The sequence below is a fragment of the Schistocerca nitens genome, chromosome 7 (assembly GCF_023898315.1).
Source record: "Schistocerca nitens isolate TAMUIC-IGC-003100 chromosome 7, iqSchNite1.1, whole genome shotgun sequence".
Lineage (NCBI taxonomy): Eukaryota > Metazoa > Arthropoda > Insecta > Orthoptera > Acrididae > Schistocerca > Schistocerca nitens.
In genome coordinates, this window is record NC_064620.1 from 611,423,673 (window position 1) to 611,444,159 (window position 20,487).

General features: G+C 37.8%; 1 protein-coding gene across 1 annotated transcript in view; it reads right to left on the minus strand.

Moving 5' to 3' along the window:
• Positions 1 to 20,487, minus strand: part of LOC126195171 (cGMP-dependent 3',5'-cyclic phosphodiesterase-like) — a 333,488-nt gene that overhangs the window by 92,363 nt on the left and 220,638 nt on the right. The window contains exon 12 of the mRNA XM_049933683.1: positions 11,304 to 11,473. Coding sequence (XP_049789640.1) covers positions 11,304 to 11,473 — 170 coding nt within the window. The remainder of the gene's footprint in view (positions 1 to 11,303; positions 11,474 to 20,487) is intronic.

A 20,487-nucleotide genomic window follows, 5' to 3' on the forward strand; every position in this document is an offset into this window, starting at 1 on the left:
ATCAGGACTGATGGTCACAGAGTAGATGAAGTTAAGGAATTCTATTACCTAGGCAGCAAAATAACCAATGATGGATGGAGCACGAAGGACATCAAAAGCAGACTAGCACTGGCAAAAAGGGCATTCCAGGACAAGAGAAGTCTGCTAGTATCAAAAATAGACCTTAATTTGAGGAAGAAATTTCTGAGAATATAAATTTGAAGCACAGCTTTCTACAGGGTGGGGACAAGGAAAAAAAATTTCTGGATTATTCCCGGATATCCCGTTTAAAAAACATGCTTTTTCCCGGGCGAAAATACACTTCTTTCGTGCTAAGTGACAGTAAGTTTTCCATAAATTTTCCCTTGGTCCTGTAAAACTTATCAATTCTTTGAATGGTTAACGTTTTATACACTCGCGTAGAACTTCCCGGGTAAAAAAAGACGGGGAAGAGAAGTTTTGGAAAGACTTAATGAAAAAAAAAGAGAAGTTTTGGAAAGACCTTTCATTTGCAGCAACATACGCTGCATATTTCTGTATTACAAAAGTATAAATTCGAATTGCACCAAACACAGCGCGTTAGTTTCTGGAGCGTTGAAACCGAGGTTGCAATGTCCTTTTGTAAGTCAATCATACAGTATCTCATGCCACGTGATCTCGTCAGCTGATAACAGCAGATGTTCAGAGCATAAGACACATGTTATAGTCAGCCAATAGCAAGTTCACTGGTTACGTAGCGCGAACACACAAAGAGAAAAAGTTAAAGGTTTATATTAATGTACATAGGATAGCTACAAGAAAAGCTAAGTTTTCACATGTAATATTGATCGTTTTTTGTGTGTGTTATACTTTAAGATACATCACACAAATGTGCCAGTAAAATTAAAATTATGACATAAATGTCTGGGCTCGAAATTCTTGTAAGTGACTGGTTCTCACACTGCTCAATTTTAAATGCTCTGTGATTTAGAAATCAATCCCACTTTCTCACACGTTACATAATTCATCTTGTGTAAAAAGAAATTTACTTTGAAAGTAACACTTTTCGGAACACCGTTTGCAATACTATCTGGAAACTGTTAGAAATAGGTTTGATTTACCAGCTGCCAGAGAGCACCAGAAAACAGGCATTATTGAGCGTGAGCAGCTGCAGTGGTGTAGGAAGCCCACATGTAAATATGTATAAAGCACTATGAGAGCTTACATTACACCATAAAAGAAACAGGGCATCAGAGGATACTCCCAAGAGCATCAGAATTTCAAAAACCATGCTAAAATGCATAATTCAGCTTGAAGTGCACACTGTTTTTTTTTCCAGATTCACAATGAAGTAGGTCCCATCTGATATTAAGCTTTTCAGTGTGGTTTTTTGGGATGTAAATTTTCTTCAAGTACCAGTACTCTACGATCTCATTTTTGTTTCTTTATTATAGCATAATGCCACACATGACAGAAGATGATAACGTACACTTGAAATTCAGCGAACAGTTGGAACTAACCAATACTGTGGAATGAAACACTTTGTTTCAAATAAAATGATTGCCTTAGGTGAAAGATTAATAAAGCCAAATTTCTTTAGCAAACTTGCAAAACAACTTCATTGTTCTGCAAGGCAATTAATGCTTGACTGCTTATAACTTAGAAATAAAATAAAATCAGAAAACTGAAACTAATAATACATTTTTGTCCTCTGTAACTATGTGACTGTATTTTAATTCACTTGATAGCAATCCGTTTTGTTTTCATTTGATGTGGGAGCTGTAAATGAAGAGAAGCAGCGAAATCACTTAATGTAAACACGGGTCACGTGGAGACTAATCCCCTCCACACTACAACTCAGACAACTCTGCGCATCAGCGAATCTGGCAGCGAGAAAAAATTTTTTCGTTAGCATCTGGCTGCTTGCTGCTAATGCCTATACAGCTAACACCCACGCTTCAAGTAGTGGGAATCGGAGAAGGTACTGCTCATACGCGGGTCAACTGCGCATGGGCATCAGCCCGCTGGCGACTGGTCAAACGAGCCTAATGTGAACAGTTGTAACATCGTGCTCGTAGCAAGCAGTTTATTGTTATGAAGAATTGCATAGTCTTCAGCCTACGGCCTTTGACATAGTTTTACTACTTGCAGACACTAGTGCATGCACAGTGTTTTGTTGTTGTAAATTGCACATTTCCTTTGCCACTAAAGTTTTATTTTTTTCTCTCGTTTATATTTTATTGCTGCAGTATCATTCTCCAGCAGCAGGATATAGTAACATTCTTTGCTAGAGAATCAATTCTTACTAGTCAAAATTACAAAAATTTAACTGAAAGCTAAAACAATGAAAAATTCCTGGAATTCTGAAAAATTCCCGGGTTTTTCCCAGTTATCTCTTGGATGAAAAAATTCCCGGGGTTTTCCCGGATTTCCCGGTTGTCCCGGGTCGTATACACCCTGTTCTATGGAAGTGAAACATGGACTGTGGGAAAACTGTAACAGAAGAGAATAAAAGCATTTGAGATGTGGTGCTTCAGATGAATGTTGACGATTAGGTGGACGAATAAGGTAAGGAATGAGGATGTTCCGCACAGAATTGGAGAGGAAAGAAATGGGTGGAAAACACTGACAAGGAGAAGGGACAGGATGATAGGACATCTGTTGAGACGTCAGGGAATGACTTCCACCATACTAGGGTGCACTGTAGAGGGCAAAAACTGCAGAGGAAGACAGGCTGAAACACATCCAGCAAATAATTGAGGACGAAGGTTGCAAGTGCTACTCTAAGCTGAAGAGTTTGGCACAGGAGCGGAATTCATCGCAGTCCGCATTAAAACAATTAAAAGACTCAAAAAAGAAAAAAATACTATAGCATCATTGCAGCCTCAGTCTGCAACGTGTCAGTAGCACATTAGAAGAGAAGTATTAAGCATGTGTTAACTTGTTAATTATGGCTACAAATTCTCATTATCACTAAAGAAAATGAAGCATATAGAAGGTACACTGCACACATGATTGACAAAAAAAAATAGAGAAAATGTAGCTTCAAGAAATGAACAGAAACCACCGGGCATTTCACGGCCGAATAGCCAAGCATCAAATAATAAAAAGGCTCTGCGACACGTAGATGAGAAGCAACAATATGGATGAGCAGTGCCTAGTGAAATGTTCCAACTCAAAGCATAGGTTTTAGCCAAAGAATGAGGCATAGCTGGGGCTGGCCACAAGACTTTTTCATAGAAATGGATTAGGCTTCCAAAGGAGAACCATCACCACTCAACAGCTTCCACACAATTAAGAGAAAAAAGTAGTGAATTTTCATCACTATGTGATAAATTTGTGCTGTGAACTTCCTTATATATTGTATTATTGCCAACTGGTAATGTGGATTAAACACCAGTCTGTTCCAAGGTACCATATGACAACACCGTGAACAGGAAAGGGGAACCTGGTCTCATGAAATGAACTGGCGGCAATGAAAAGCAAAGGTGTACAGTGATGCTATGTGTAATTGGCACATGATGAAAGCTACCAGCATATGCAATATTTAGAAGGAAAGCTATTCCAAAAATATCAGAGCGAGGAACAATGGTGAGAGCAAATCCAAAAGAGTGAAGAATAGTGACCTTGTGGTTGCCTGGGTGAGGCATGTTTGGCAATGTTGCCCTGGTGCATTACTGAATTTATGTAATATATTGGTCCTGGATAGCTTCTGGAGACATACAACAGTGGAAGTATGAGACAAATAACAAAAAGGGAAAACTAACTTTGTCATTATCCCTGGAGGCCTAACATCCACCCTGCAACCACTAGATGTGTGTATAAATTGGCCATTCAAAGTTGCACTTAGCAGTGATATATGCTATGGACGGCTGATGAAAACCCAAAGTTCATGCTCTGTGGAAGAATTAATAACCAGATTTGTCCCAAATTTGTGAGTGGGTGAAATGTACATGGGATTACATTCTGCTACCACTGGCAGAAATAAAAATTGGGCAGAACCTGGGACAATGCTCTCTGGGAAGATGATGACAACAACGATTCTTCCACTAGTGATGCCAATGAAAGTGATGATGAATAGAATGATTATGTCAGAAGATTTTTTTTTTTTTTGGTAAATAGAACACAAATTACAGCCAATAATTATTTTTGTTTTTTCTTCCTTGAAATTAGTTTGGGTGGATGATGCGATGGCACCGATTATTCACAAGTATATGGTATGAAACAGCAATAAGCTCAAAACAATAAACAATTGCCTTTCCTCATTGATGAAAATTTGCATGAAAGAATCTTGAATAACACACAAACACATACAGAAACAATATCAAGGTGACTTAAGAGAGAAACTTGTTGATTCTAGTGAATGACGAATGAACTGCATTGGAAATGGCCCTTATGGGATTTAATAGTTAAAATTGCCTGAATAAAATTTGCCTATTTGCAGATTCAAATAATGGGGGGAACTTCTTCAGTCTATCTTAGCTCTGAATGTCTTTAGTTAAAAAGAAATTTCTTGATAATCTCGAGTGTGTCTGATGCTGTGAAACTAAATCAAAACTCTTGAAACATACATCTGCTGAACTTGAGTGCCTAGTCTAAGGATTGAGAGTTGTTGACCATCTGATGGAAAACATCATCCCAAAAAAGGCAGAAACTTTTACATCCTCTTTGCAAATCTTCACTAGTCTTAAATAAACAGGTTACTAAAGACCAAGCATTGAATATTAAGAAACAAGAATTTGTAGAATTACCTGTAGCATGTACAGATGACTACACTCCAAATACAAACAGAATCTGACACAGTAAGTTGGAGATGATTTCTAAACTCAGACTACTTGATGTAAAGTGACCTAGAAATATAACGAGAATAACAAGGACACTTACACCCCTTACACTGACTTTACAAAGTGTATGATAGTAGTCACCACGTAAGCAAACACAATATCGTGAGAGTGTCTGATTAAAAAAGTGGATCAGTTTATATACCACGGCTGGTAGTGACCACACTCTGTAATGAAAGATATGAGATAGATGTGAAATGCAGCAGGATGGTACATTATTCTCACTTTTATTCATTCCACTGTTGTAATAGTGTGTTGGGAGCAGAGACAGGGGGCAGGGGTGTGGGTGGTGGAAGGTAAAACGAAGAAAAAAAATGAATGTATACCATAAAGGGCAATGATATGCAGATGAGATTGTGTTGATGAGCCAAGGGAAGATAATCTGATAAGTGTGGCAGAAAAAAAATCACATAACAAGCAACAATAGTGGGTCTGCAAATGAAGGAAACAAGGATGTACTACATGGTTATGTCAAGATTGGAGTAAGATCAAACCCTGATATTTGGACACAGATTAAGTTTGAAATCAGAGGTGAAATGCAGACGTTATACCTATACCTATACTTATCACAGAACAGCAAAGTGAATGACTGCTAGTTATTTACAGGACAGGTACCATAGCAACAAACAGGAAGAGCATGCGTTTGGTCACACCTTCTGTCTTGTGCACAGTTGTCATATCACTCTGCTGCCTCAGCTACCAGTCACCTGTCATCTGTGGTCTCTAACATAACTAATGTGATATGTATCTGTGTGCTATCCTTCATTGACAAAATGTGTGAATTTGACTATAAAACTGCTTAGGGAAGTGATGAGACTATTATGATCCTGCAAAACCACCTCAATAATGTGCATTAAATGGGAACGTACAAATCCACACACTACTGAACTGCACCGCTGCTGCTGCCAGAGCTATATTGTGCTTGCACATAATGATGTACTGACATCCTCCCCTTTCATCCTAAACTGACAATCACTTTTTTATTATGATACACATATAGAAAGCATAATACTCTAGAAACAGTGAAATCAAATGCGACTTAAAAGAGTTGATACATTTGAAGGACAGATGTTTCCTCGGCCTGTAAAATAATCTAAGCTACAAATCCCTATCACATGTGATAAAGTCCAATATCTGAAAATGGTAAGCAAAGTTAAGATAGAATGTAAATAAGAGTAAAGGGAGCACTAACAAATAGCAGAAGTGTTGAGCCATCGACAGGCATACAACAAAGCTTATTTATTTCAAACGAATCCTTTGTTAAGCTAGAGAACACACACACACACACACACACACACACAGAGAGAGAGAGAGAGAGAGAGAGAGAGAGAAAGAGAGAGAGAGCACTGTGTGGCTACATTGAGCTGGGTTTAACACAGGAAGTTGAGACTGCAGATCAGCAGATGAACTAGGCTGAAAGCCTGTGTCAGGCGGGCTGGGTGGAGGGAGAAAGAAGAGGGGGAAACAGAAAGAGGGGTAGCTGGTGCCTCAAAGGAAGGCAGCTGATGTGTGGAGAAGAAATGTGGAAGGCTGGAGGCAGCAGGTGTGGGGGACAGGAGTATGATGCATGGGTACTGCAGCATAATCCATATCACTTGAGGTAGGGGGGTTACCATCATGGTCTCAGATGTTATTGAACTTAGCAAACGTTAAAATTCAGGAGTAAGTCAGAAACACGTATTGTTTTGTTTTCTCCAAAAAAATAACTGCACCGAGATACAGGCCTCCAAAGATGACACTGCAAACACCATTTTGAAGATGCAGATTTCGGAAAAAATTTTAAAATGCTGTATCTCTGGAACAGTTCTAGATATTTCGTTCATTTTTTTTTATTTGAAAGATAATTGCTTTATAATTACAAAGAAATCCTCCATTTGGACATATCTGTTAAAGTTCTTTTACCATAGTGTTCTGAACTTTTTTATAATTTATGGAATATTTTTTTTTCAAAAATGCCAATCCATAAAATTTTGATTCTTTTTCTGTTGATTAGTACCATAAAGTCCGCCCCCAATAGTTGAGTGGTCAGCGTGACAGAATCCTAAGGGCCCGGGTTCGATTCCCAGCTGCGTCAGAGATTTTCTCTCAGGGACTGGGTGTTGTGTTGTCCTAATCATCTTTATTTCATCCCCATCGATGCGCAAGTCGCCGAAGTGGCGTCAAATCGAAAGACTTGCACCTGGAAAACAGTCTACAAGATGATAGGCCTTAGTCAAATTTAGTCAAATGACATTTTTTATAGTACCATAAAGTTCTACATTCCTTGAAAAGGAGAGATTCCACTTTTAAGTTTTTTTAACTTTCAAGGGTAATGTATGTCTCCACTGAAGTTGTTTCTTACTAATTTCTTTGTTACAGTGTTTATTTCTATTGTCTTTGTTGCAGTTATTTCTTATCACTTTCTTTGTTGCAGTTACTTCTATTCAATTTCGTTGTTGCAGATAGTTCTTACACTTGTAGTTTCTAGTCAGTTTCTTTGTCGTGGTTGTTCACTGCAGGCTTCTGTATTGTAGTTGTTCAGTGATAATTTGTTAACTGCAGAGGCTTCTACGAAATCTGAGACCATCCAATGAGTTCTGTGTTTTCATGAGGAATCTGCCAGGTGACACAGTTGCAGTGCAGGACTGTTTGAAACGTCTTCTGACTGGGACCAGAAGAGAATGAAGTGTGCTGACTATTTGCATATCCATAAAAGAGTGATATATAAGACAAACAAAAATACAGGTTGGGAATAAGTGTTCTCATTTGAAGACTCTGTTTTAAAGTGAAGATGTTTCCAGTGATGACTTTTTATGTTCTAAGTGTCTTGACAGAATAACAACAATGATAGTATCTGAACAAGGTGAAGCCTGCCATGGTGCAGATGATACAGATTTTGCATCAATAGAGGAAGAATTAAATACCCTGAACCAGTCAACTACAGAGGTAGGTGTTAGCCCTGTTAAGAAACCATGGTCAGTGATGTAGAGTCATAAGCTCTATGCATCAAGAAATCACAGAGAAATTGCTAAAGCTATGGATGAATACACTACAGCAAAAGCGACCACACTTTTCAAAGTAGAAATTCCATCTTCAGAAGAAAATGAACCAAAGCACTCTTGCACCTCTTGCCAGGAATTTTTCACAAATATCAATTCAGCTGTTGAATATTGTTCATCCTACAGTGAAAAGGTGCAAGTTTTAACTATTATTCCAGAGACATTTACAAAGAAAAAAATTTTGAACTATGTTCCATCAGCATCAAAGTACACGGTAGACAAATCAAGAAATATGAGGTCTGTAAAAGGAGTCTTTGGAAGACCAGATCCCTATTATGGTCATCCTGTAGAAGCAGCTCAAGTTCAAATAGTGCAGTCATTTTATCTGGAAGATAAATGGGACTGTTCTCCCATTTGAAGGTCAAAAAGTTGTAAAAGTGAAGAGGTACATGACTTGTAGTAATAAAGAAACTTTTGCAGTTTATAAGAACAACTATACAACTTCACATATTGGAAGATCAAAATTTAATAAACTATGCTCTAAGTGGGTAGTTCCGCACCCACAAACAGATGTCTGTTTATTTGTGTACTGCGCGAATTTTGAACTTTGTGTGGTAACATTGAAGAACTTACTGCATCACATGCCATATGACACCTTGGGTGGACATGTGAAGTCATTAGTAGTCTGTGATGTAAAGCGAGATACTTGTTTGTTTCAAGAATGTGGTGACTGCCCTACAAAGGGAGGACTGTCTTTACAGATACTTGGCCTGGAAGACATAGCAGATAACTCTGCGCAAATTACATATGCGACATGGGAGGAAAATAAACTAATTAAGAAAACTGTTGCCTTTGACAGTTTCATTGATGGACTTGGTAAATGGTCAGTGAAAGTAGTAACACACCAGAATCTAAAAAATTGCAACAACACTTTGCAGAAGTGAAAAGGTGTTTACAGGCTGAAGAACTATGTTTAGTGCTTCACTGTAATTTTGCTGAGAACTGGTCAGTAATTCTCCCACAAGAAGCTCAAGGGTACCATTGGCGTAATGACCAGGTTTCAATTTTTGCAGGAGTGACATATTTTCAACCCAAGACCACAAGTGTTGCAATTATAAGTGATGACTCAGGACATAACTCAGCATATGCTTTGCTAGCAATGCACAAAATTCTTCAACTGCAAATAAGGGTAGAGAAGATCATCATTATTTCTGATGGTGCTCCTAGTCATTTTAAAAATCGTTACCAGCTGTTTGAATTGAGTAAGTTGCTTGTGCCAATTGACTGGGTATACAGTGCTACTGGTCGTGGGAAGGGGCCTTGTGATGGTGTAGGAGACCTGCTGAAGCACCGTGCTACAAACCATAATCTTTCCAGGCCAGATACAGCTGCAATTCAGAAGGCTGAGGATTTTACGAGAGTCGTGAAATCTTACACATCCACAGCCCTCATTCTTTTGTCCAAAGAGGAAATCGAAGAATTCCACGAGCAGAAAAAAGAAGAATGATCCAAACAAACTACTCCTGTGAAAGGAATTCAGAAGACACACTTTTGGACTCAAAGTGATGGGCAAACTCATATTGCACGCACTTTAAAGAGCAAGAAAAGAAATTATGTTCGTTTGGCCAACACCTCAGACAGTAGGATAATATTCAGATTCACAACCTGAGAAGGGGGATGTTTGTGGCATGTGTGTATGACTGTGACTGGTGGATTGCAGAGATTATAGACACCAATTATGAGTTAAACGAAATTGTAGTGAACTTTATGCTACCACATGGACCAGCTGCTGGATATAGGTTTCCAACTGAAGGACAGCAACAACACCATTAGCACTCATTTTCTGTTCACAATGTTTTGAAGATTTTAAGTGCTACAGTACCTATTGGTTCAACGGGAAGGCATCACTCTATATCAAAGGAAGATACTGAAGCAGTGGAACACATTTTTAGTTCATTGACTGGCTAATTTCAGTACAAAACAGAGTGCACAGAAGTTGTATAAATTGAAACGTTTAAGTCTTTGGACCTTTCACATACATTTTGGAACCATTTAAAATGCTTAAAAATGTGTCTCTTGCTCATCTTGCAAAACTAAAATTATGTTAAATAAGGCTAGGTTTTGATTTTTATGAGCCTGTTATATGATAATGTAGTAATAAAACAGGTTTTATGTATGGCGAAAATTTCAATTGTTTATAAAACCTGTTCAACCAGAAGTAGAAACTCTCCTTTTCAGGGAATCTAGAACTGTATGGTACTAACCAACAGAAAAAAAAAAAATCAAAATTTTATGGATTGGCATCTTGGGGGGAAAAAAATCCATAAATTATAAAAAAAAGTTCAGAACACTATAGCAAAAGAACTTTGACAGATAAATCCAAATGGAGGATTTCTTCGTAATCATAAAGGAATTATTTTTCAAATTAAAAAACCAACAAAATATCTAGAACTGTTCCAGAGATACGGCATTTTAAAAATTTTTCAAAATTCAGATCTTTAAAATGGTATGTGCAGTCTCATCTTTGGAGGGCTGTATCTCGGAGCAGAAATTTTTTTGAAGAAAACAAAAAAAATGTGTGTTCCTTACTAAGTCCTTCATTTTAACATATGCTAAATTCAATAACATCCGAGACTATGAAGGTAAGATTTTTTCCCAGCCTGCCTGAATTGATATGGGCTATGCCTGTCAAAGTTCATGGTCTACAACAACATCACTCACTAAACTCTATTTAGAAGGATGATGAGGCAAGTCATTGGTCTTGTTTAACATGGAGGAGAGAGAAGATACTGCACAATGAAGAATATGATGAGATGGTTAGGCATTCAATAGTGAAAATCATGAGAAGTCTATAGATTCATCGAGAAGGGAAAAAGGCTTAAGAGACCATGATTATTTAAGCTGAAAAGTTGGAAATGGCCCTAAACTAGCTACACATCAGAAAAAATGGAAGGAGGAGACTGTAGACCAACAGAGTTCGATGAAACTTATTAAGATAGCACATGATCTTTATAGCAATACATTGCTATATTCCTAATAGTTGCGCAGATAGAGAGGAAAGTGTCTAAACTTCATAATTCTAGAATTTGTGGTGTACCTTTCTGGAATTCAGTGGTAATTGTTACTTTTTGTTACAAGTTTATCATTTTACTACAGTAGTTCCTCGTGTATTTGTGTGGTTGTTCACCAATAATTTTCAGTGTAAATCTACATCAAGCAGGTTGCTCTATGCAACCTGTTGTCTGGTTTCTGAAAGTATTAAAAGGTCGTTTCTAGGATATCCATTCTAATATGCAAAGGGCACACTTCAGTATACATTTTCAATGTGAAAGGTGATTTCTGCTGCCTCTTCTCATAAAGGCGCTACATGATAATATAGAATGAGAGAAGGTGTGCTGCTTGTGTCTGAGCAATTTATAATGGTGTACTGGTTAATGTTCATCATGAATTAATTACATATCTATAATGATGGCATTAAGCATAAATTTTTAATTAACCAATACTTCACCTACTGCCATATACTCACAGCTATCTGTCTGGAGACCTGCCAGTCCTTAGTTTGATCACTCAGGTCTGCAGCTGTCATCAGCAAAAATAATAGCAGTTTCCGATGTCTGTCATTTGATTTGTCAAACCCATTGGACACCATTACTCTTTGCTCCTTCAATACTCTCAAGTGATGAGCTAAATCTGTGGCTGAAATAAAGAAGATGTAATAAGAAGTTGAGTTCGTGGATTAATATACACTAAGTGGCCAAATGTCTCATGGGAAAGCACTGGGAAAAAGTCAGTCATCAGCTACTGGAGCAAAGAAAGTGCACTTATCACCATACAGTCCTGACAGAAATGGTTCCCTGTCACTACATTCAAATCACCGGCAATCTGACCCGCAGCAGGTCCCTACCATGCGTAGAAGCGTGAAACTGGAATTTCCATATAGATGGTGCTAGCAGTCAGTGTAGGGCCTGTGAGACCGTGGCTCCAGCGCGATCTGCTTCCTGTAACGGCTGATGATGAATGTCAACACACAGTAACCCAAGCTCTGTCTATCAGTGTCCATTTCAAACCCGTAATATGTTGAGTTTTGTGCCTGTGAACTACATTTTGTGGAGCATTGGTTTTCTGTTATTATTTGAAGAAAACTGTTGCAGAATCGCATCAAATGTGTCTTGAAGCTTTTGTCAAACATGCTCTTGGGAAAACACAGTGTTTCGAGTGGTTCAAAAATTGAAAAGTGGTGATTTTGACAAAAGTAACGATGAGGAGAGGAAACCACTGAAAAAGTTCGAAGACAACGAATTGCAGGCCTTGTTGGCTGTGGGTGATACTCAAACTCAACAGGAACTTGCAGAACAATTGAATGTGACACAGAAAGCCATTTCTCTTTGGTTGAAAGCTATGGGAAAGGTGCAGAAAGTTGGAAAATGGGCTCTGTATCAACTGAATGAAAGACAGCAAGCAAATCAAAAGACCACTTGTGAAATGCTGCTCGACGGGTCCAAAAGAAAGTCATTTCTCCATTGAACAGTGACAGGTGATGAAAAATGGATATATTTTGAGAATCCTAAGCATGGTAAATCATGGGTGAATCCAGGCAAACCACGACATCCACTGCAAGACTAAATCACTTTGTAAAGAAAAGAATGCTCTGTGTTTGGTCAGATCAGAAGGGTGTCATCTATTATGAGCTACTAAAACCTGGTGGAACTGTTAACACTGATCGCTATCAACAGCAAATGATCGATTTAAATTGAGCATTACATGAAAAAGACCAGAATATGGAATAAAGGCAACACAAAGTCATATTGCTCCATGATACTGCCCCATCACACACAGCAAAATGGATCAGGGAAACGATCGAGACATTCACTTGGGAAATACTAGGGCATGTGGCTTATTCTCCAGATTTGGTTCCATCTGAATATCATCTATTTGCATCACTGGGACACGCTCTCACTGAACAACACTTCAATTCATATGAAAATGTATGAATATAGCTCACTGATTGGTTCACTTAAAAAGAAGAAATGTTTTTTTTTGGTGTAGCATTCATATCCTGCCAGAGAGGCAAGAGAAATGTATAAAAAGCAATGAAGATTATTTTGAATAAAATATTGTTCATCAGTTTAAAACAACAGATGTGTAATTGTTGCAACCGAATTCTAGGTTCATACTTCTACACCTGGTACATCACCTCATATAGCTATGTGGAGGCAATGTGCCATCATCCCTTTATGAGACGCTTGGGGTCATCCTGTGTCTCTGCAATAGTGAAGGGCCATATTAGACATTTTTGGTTCGGCAACCTGAGTTCTTATGTAATCACAGATATGTTACGATCCATGCGTCTTGCAGAAATTACCATCCCACATTCAAAGTTGGTTAACTTCTGATGCGCCATGTGCCACCATGTTTCCAATACAAGTGTCTGCAACAGACTGATCAGGTATTGCACCTGCAATCGCACTATATTCCGCATCTGCCTGCAATATTCAAATATTCACATCTTTAAATGGTACAATTCTCCTTTGACTTTTGGTCCTTACAATCTAGGTGTGCATTATCCAGTTTGTGGATTCTGCACACAGTTTGGCAATTTTTGAAAAAGTAAAAAATGAAACATGAAGTCTTCTGTTATAATTATGGCAAATACTTTTGCACAGAATACATTATCATACACGTAACTCACGTTTTATTGTGAAGACTGAGGCTCTGAAACATGTTTATCTGTTATTAGAGTACAGAGGACAATATTTATTTGACTACACCAATATTTTGACTGCAGAAAATGAGAATCCTTATCAGACAAAACTGAATGAAAACCACAAACAAAAAGCAGTTGGATGACTATTTCGCAAAATAAAGAAATTAGTACAAAATACAGTGTGTTATAAGTGTAGTTTTGTAAATAAACTGTCAGTTTCTGCTGAGTTATGTGTAAGTAATGCAGTGGGCTTTCAAATGTGACATGTAGCATATTTCGTAAGTTTGGCAAATAGTTTTCGTTAAAAACATGTTTGCTGGAGAAACCATTTTTTTGGTTATACATTCAGTCTCATCTCTGGACTAACATGGATATTTAGGAGTTTCGGAAGGTAGTGAATTAGAGACACACAGAATAGACCACTATCCACCATTACAGTGTAATTCTCGAGTCAAATGGGCTCATAAAACATGAAAGCAGCTGCTTGATTAGGTTTCGCAAGGGGGTGCTCACATGCTGCATAGAATGACAAATGGGATTTCCATTGCTACATAATTAATTATACCCTCTCCTTTCCACATCACTTGAAAATGGTTGTTGTCCCTCCAGCACATATTATTTTCCTGCAAGTGCAAGCCTGCTCGTACCTGCCCACCTCCTGCCTCTGTCCACTTACAGCTCTCCAGTCCCTGCTCCTCCATTCTTTTCTGTGCCTATTCTATCCCTTCCTTAGCTGATTTCATATCTTCCAAATCTTCCTGTACTCCAGTTATTTACTTTGAATTAGATTTTATTTCATCTTCTTTTCCTTCTGCTCCTTCTTCTTTTTCCAATTATTCTCCTCCTCCTCTTCCTTGCACTGTGCACACATCCATCATTTTTCCCTTTCCTGTGCTTCCTGCAATCACTCTCCTCAGGCCAGATGATTGCTCATGATAGCTGTTCTAGACACCAGTGGTGTTTGTGAGGATAAGGGTACTCCTGCAAACAAGGATGGAATTTGAAAGAATAAGGAAGCACAAATTTGTGTTCTTGTAACCCGTTCACTCAAGTGGAAAGATGGTACAGGTGTTGAAAGAAAGTGTAAGAGAATATGATAATAAAAAAGGGTGGCATTCAAACAAAATATTGAATAATAACAATAATTTAACAAATAAAACAGTGTGTGTGTGTGTGTGTGTGTGTGCGCACTGGAAGTTGAGGGGGCAGGGGGAGGAGGCATTCACTGCTTTACACACCACAAGCATCACAGACTGGGGGTGGGGGGTGTTTGTCTTGCTTGCCGTAGTAGGAGGCTGTGTGTAATATGTGAGGGAGATAGTGCTCAGTTCTGAGGCAGGTCAGGACCATTTCACGTTGCCAGAGCGACTGGCGCGAGGAATGCCGTGGCAGTATAGTTGGCTCCACCAACTGCAGCTTACTGTCACTGCCAGCCATTCTTCTTCCCACAACAGCATTTTTCTCTATCTCACCGACAAAATGACATCCAGCAGGAGAATAGCACATCTGTGTTCCCTGCAGGCCCCCTAGGCAGCTCAGCTAGGTTGGGGAACGCCACTTAACAGCATAGGGAGTCTATTTATTTGGAGCCATCAGTGTACACAATTTTAAAACTGTGATGCATATCTAAAGTGTTAAACTGAGATTGAAATATAATATCTGGTGTGAAAACCTTATAATTCGTGAAGTCTTAAATAATACTGGGCCTCTGTAGGAGTGAAGGTGGAGACCTGCTCCAGCCCTTACATAAAACTTTCAACCAGCCACACCCATCTCCAAAAGGTGATAATTTGCCCAAATCCTATAGCACCTCATTGCTCATTGGCAATTATGGGAAAGCCTTTGTATTGGAGGCCCAGCAATGGTATGGTATGCTGGCATGTAGGGCATGGACAGTGTTTTATATTCCTGTCGCATCATGAGGAGTCACTGCCTGATGTGAAGTGGTGGCTCAGCATTCTCGGCACAGAGGTTCAATATGGGATCAGTTTAAAAGGCCCCAGTGTAATGTCTAAGCTCTTGCCCCAGTGGAAAGCCTACGCCCTTCATGTCACACCACGTCCTACATCTGTAAACGAGAGGGTCTTGCAGATCCATACATTGTGCACCAATAATCGAGCCAAGACCACATGAAGGCTCTGTAAAACTGTACATAATCTAAAACTCTGTTAACCATTTATTGCATTGTTGGATCCTGATGTCACTGCTAGTTTTATTAAGCACGCAGCTTAAAACTTCTCAGATTCAACAGTGATGATGTGGAGGATTTCCTCTAATACAAAATTTTATTCAAATGACTATTGCTTATCACTCTAAATTTCTTCTCGTAGCAGTGTTTCAAACAAACTGTGCTTATGAAAAACTGCATATTCTAAAAAAGCTGAAGAATCACATTACTAAAGCAATTCATATACAAACTGTATATGTGTTCCAAAAAGGATGCTTAGCACATGGTGCTGCGCATGCATACATACTATAAAGAAAAGGTACTATTTCAGCATATGGACTAGTTCAACTGTGTGTTACATTACTTGTATTTCTATACCTCGGTATCTTTTTAAAAACTGAACACAATTTATATATTTGAATTTGATGTAAATGATATTACTATACATTAAAGGATAACGAGAATATGTCACTGTGCTTCATTGTAGTGAATAATTAATGATATAAAATATTACTTATTAGGTTGGTGCTTAAGTTCGTATTGTGTTTTTCCACAAGTTTAATAAACCCAAGTTTAGGAAAGAAATTAAACAGCACAATTCTAGCACATTGGATCACCAATCACAGCTATCAATTATAAATTTTCACCAATCACCAGAAATTTTATTTCCACCAAGTTGTAGCTCAGTCCTAGGTAATTGCATTGATGAATTAAAGTCACCCAACCCAGTTGACATAATCTGCCTCTCTGAACACCGTGTGACCACTGGTATAGGAACTAGGCCTAAGCACAATGAGAAACTCAGACAGGAGAGTACTGCAAATGTTAGAATAAGGAAAGGTTCTCATAAAGGTATAATTAAAAATAATGTAAGTATATTTCATCAAAATATTGGGAGTTTAAAGAATAAAGTAGATGAGCTTCTGGTTTGTTTAGAAGATTTAGAAGCTGAGAATGAAATAGATATACTATGCCTGTCTGAGCATCACATTGTTACTGATATGGATAAGGTAAATGTAAGTGGATATAAGCTCTCTGCACATGTAATGAGAGAAAATATGGAGAAAGGAGGAGTTGCCATTTTTGTCAAAAGTTATCATTGTGCAAAAAGTATAGAAACAAAAAAGTTTTGTGTAGAGAAACATATAGAAGCATGTGCCTGTGAGCTTAAATTAAATAAAGGCACATTTATAATTGTAACTGTATATAGGTCCCCATCAGGAAATTTTCATCTATTTCTGAAAAATTTGGACTCCTTGTTGTGCTATCTGTCAGACAGGGGGAAGCAAATTATTATTTGTGGGGACTTCAATGTAGATTCTCTGAAAGAGGGTAATAGGAAAAATGACCTTGAAGTATTACTCGGTTCTTTCAATTTGACACCCGTTATTGATTTTCCTACTCGGGTGGTAAAGGATAGCAGCTCACTGATAGATAACTTCTTTATAGACCAAGATAAGTTTAACCAGATAAATGCTCAGCCTGTTGAGAATGGTCTTTCTGATCATGGTGCACAGCTAGTTACAATATATGACATAGCTCCATTCAGCAATACTAAACAGTCCTCCAAAGTGGTACGTTCAGTCAACGATTTAACAATTGCAAATTTCAGGGAAAGCCTACAGCAGTTAGACTGGGATGAGGTGTACCGTGAACCTGATGCCAATTTAAAATATAATTTATTTCATGACATTTTTGTAAATGCATTTGAAAACTGCTTCCCCAAGAAAATAGTTAAATATACTCGTAAGAAACCTTGTAAGAAACCATGGCTTACTAAGGGTATAAAAATATCTTGTAACCGCAAAAGGGAAATGTATCTGACAGCAAGAAAGAGTAGTGACCCAGAAACTATCAAAAATTATAAAAACTACTGTGTTATATTAAGAAAAGTTATTAAAAAATCCAGGAGTATGTGTATCATGTCTGAAATCAGCAACTCTGATAATAAAATTAAAACAATTTGGAATATTATTAAAAGAGAAACAGGTCAACCAAGAGCAGAGGAAGACAGTATTACCATCAAATTGAATGAAAACTTTACGAACAAAAAGTCAGAAGTTGAAAATATTTTTAATAATCATTTTCTAAATGTTGTGGATATAGTAGGATCCAGGTGTTCATTAGAAGATGCTAGGCTGTTAATGGAAGAGGCCATACCTATGCAATTTGATACAATTGAAATCTCACCCACTTCTCCCTTTGAAATTAGGAAAATAATAAACTTGCTTAAAAGCAAAAACTCACATGGAATTGATGGCATTTCCAGCAAAATACTAAAAGCTTGTTCACAACAGATAAGTAAGATTCTCAGCCACCTGTGTAATAGCTCTCTGGAACAGGGCATTTTCCCTGATAGACTGAAATATGCTGTTGTTATACCTTTGCATAAAAAGGGGGATAGATCTGATGTCAACAATTACCGTCCAATCTCCCTTCTAACAGCTTTATCCAAAATTTTTGAGAAAGTAATGTATTCAAGAGTAGCTTCACATATCTGTAAAAATGAAGTACTAACAAAATGTCAGTTTGGTTTTCAGAAAGGTTTTTCAACAGAAAATGCCATATATGCTTTCACCAGTAAAATTTTGAATGATCTGAATAACCGAACACCACCCATTGGGATTTTTTGTGATCTCTCAAAGGCTTTTGATTGTGTAAATCATGAAATTCTGCTAGACAAGCTCAAGTATTGTGGCATGAGTGGGACAGTGCACAAATGGTTTAATTCGTACCTAACTGGAAGAGTGCAGAAAGTTGAAATAAGTAGTTCTCGTAACATGCAAAGATCAGCACATTCCTCAAACTGGGGAACTATCAAGAATGGGGTTCCACAAGGGTCAGTCTTGGGTCCTTTGTTGTTCTTATTATATATTAATGACTTGCCATTCTATATTCATGAAGAGGCAAAGTTAGTTCTCTTTGCTGATGATACAAGTATAGTAATCACACCTGACAAACAAGAATTAACTGATGAAATTGTCAATACTGTCTTTCAGAAAATTACTAAGTGGTTCCTTGTAAACGGACTCTCACTGAATTTTGATAAGACACAGTACATACAGTTCCGTACAGTGAATGGTATGATGCCATTAATAAATATAGACCTTAATCAGAAGCATATAGCTAAGGTAGAATATTCCAAATTTTTAGGTGTGTCCATTGATGAGAGATTAAATTGGAAGAAACACATTGATGATCTGCTGAAACGTTTGAGTTCAGCTACTTATGCAATAAGGGTCATTGCAAATTTTGGTGATAAACATCTTAGTAAATTAGCTTACTACGCCTATTTTCACTCATTGCTTTCATATGGCATCATATTTTGGGGTAATTCATCACTGAGGAATAAAGTATTTATTGCACAAAAGCGTGTAATCAGAATAATAGCTGGAGTCCACCCAAGATCATCCTGCAGACATTTATTTAAGGATCTAGGGATATTCACAGTAGCTTCTCAGTATATATACTCTCTTATGAAATTTGAATATAACAGAGGGAAACATTCCACGTGGAAAAAATATATCTAAAAAGAAAGATGATGAGACTTACCAAACAAAAGCGCTGGCAGGTCGATAGACACACAAAAAAACACAAACACACACACAAAATTCTAGCTTTCGCAACCAACGGTTGCTTCGTCAGGAAAGAGGGAAGGAGAGGGAAAGATGAAAGGATGTGGGTTTTAAGGGAGAGGGTAAGGAGTCATTCCAATCCCGGGAGCGGAAAGACTTACCTTAGGGGGAAAAAAGGACAGGTATACACTCGCACACACACACATATCCATCCACACATACAGACACAAGCAGACATATTTCAAATATGTCTGCTTGTGTCTGTATGTGTGGATGGATATGTGTGTGTGTGCGAGTGTATACCTGTCCTTTTTTCCCCCTAAGGTAAGTCTTTCCGCTCCCGGGATTGGAATGACTCCTTACCCTCTCCCTTAAAACCCACATCCTTTCATCTTTCCCTCTCCTTCCCTCTTTCCTGACGAAGCAACCGTTGGTTGCGAAAGCTAGAATTTTGTGTGTGTGTTTGTGTTTTTTTGTGTGTCTATCGACCTGCCAGCGCTTTTGTTTGGTAAGTCTCATCATCTTTCTCTTATGAAATTTGTTATTAACAACCAAACCCAATTCAAAAGTAATAGCAGTGTGCATAACTACAATACTAGGAGAAAGGATGATCTTCACTATTCAAGATTAAATCTAACTTTGGCACAGAAAGGGGTGAATTATACTGGCACTAAAGTCTTTGGTCACTTACCAAATAGTATCAAAAGTCTGACAGATAACCAACAAGTATTTAAGAAGAAATTAAAAGAATTTCTGAATGACAACTCCTTCTACTCCATAGAGGAATTTTTAGATATAAATTAAGAAAAAAAAGAAAAAAATATTAAAAAAATAAAAAATAAAGAAAAACAAAAAACACAAAAAAATAAAGTTGTTATATTAACTTAAGTATGTTGTTAAATTAACCTAATTATGTCATGTATTGGAAAATTCGACTCGTTCCACATCATTATGAAATGTCGTATTCATGATCCATGGAACTAGTATTAATCTAATCTAATCTAATCTAATCTAATCTAATCAACAGATACACACCAACAGAGACTTTAGTCAGCAATAATATATTCTCCTTCACTATTTACAACAGTCTGCCAATGCTGGGGTAACTCTTTGATTCTTCAAATGTAGAAACAATGTGATTTTCAGGTGAAGAACTCGTCAAACCATGTTTGGAGCACATTTTCGTCCAGAAAGGAAGTCCATTGAAGGTTGTTCAGTAGAGAGAGTAAAAGATGGACATCTGAGGACACAAGATCAGGTGAAT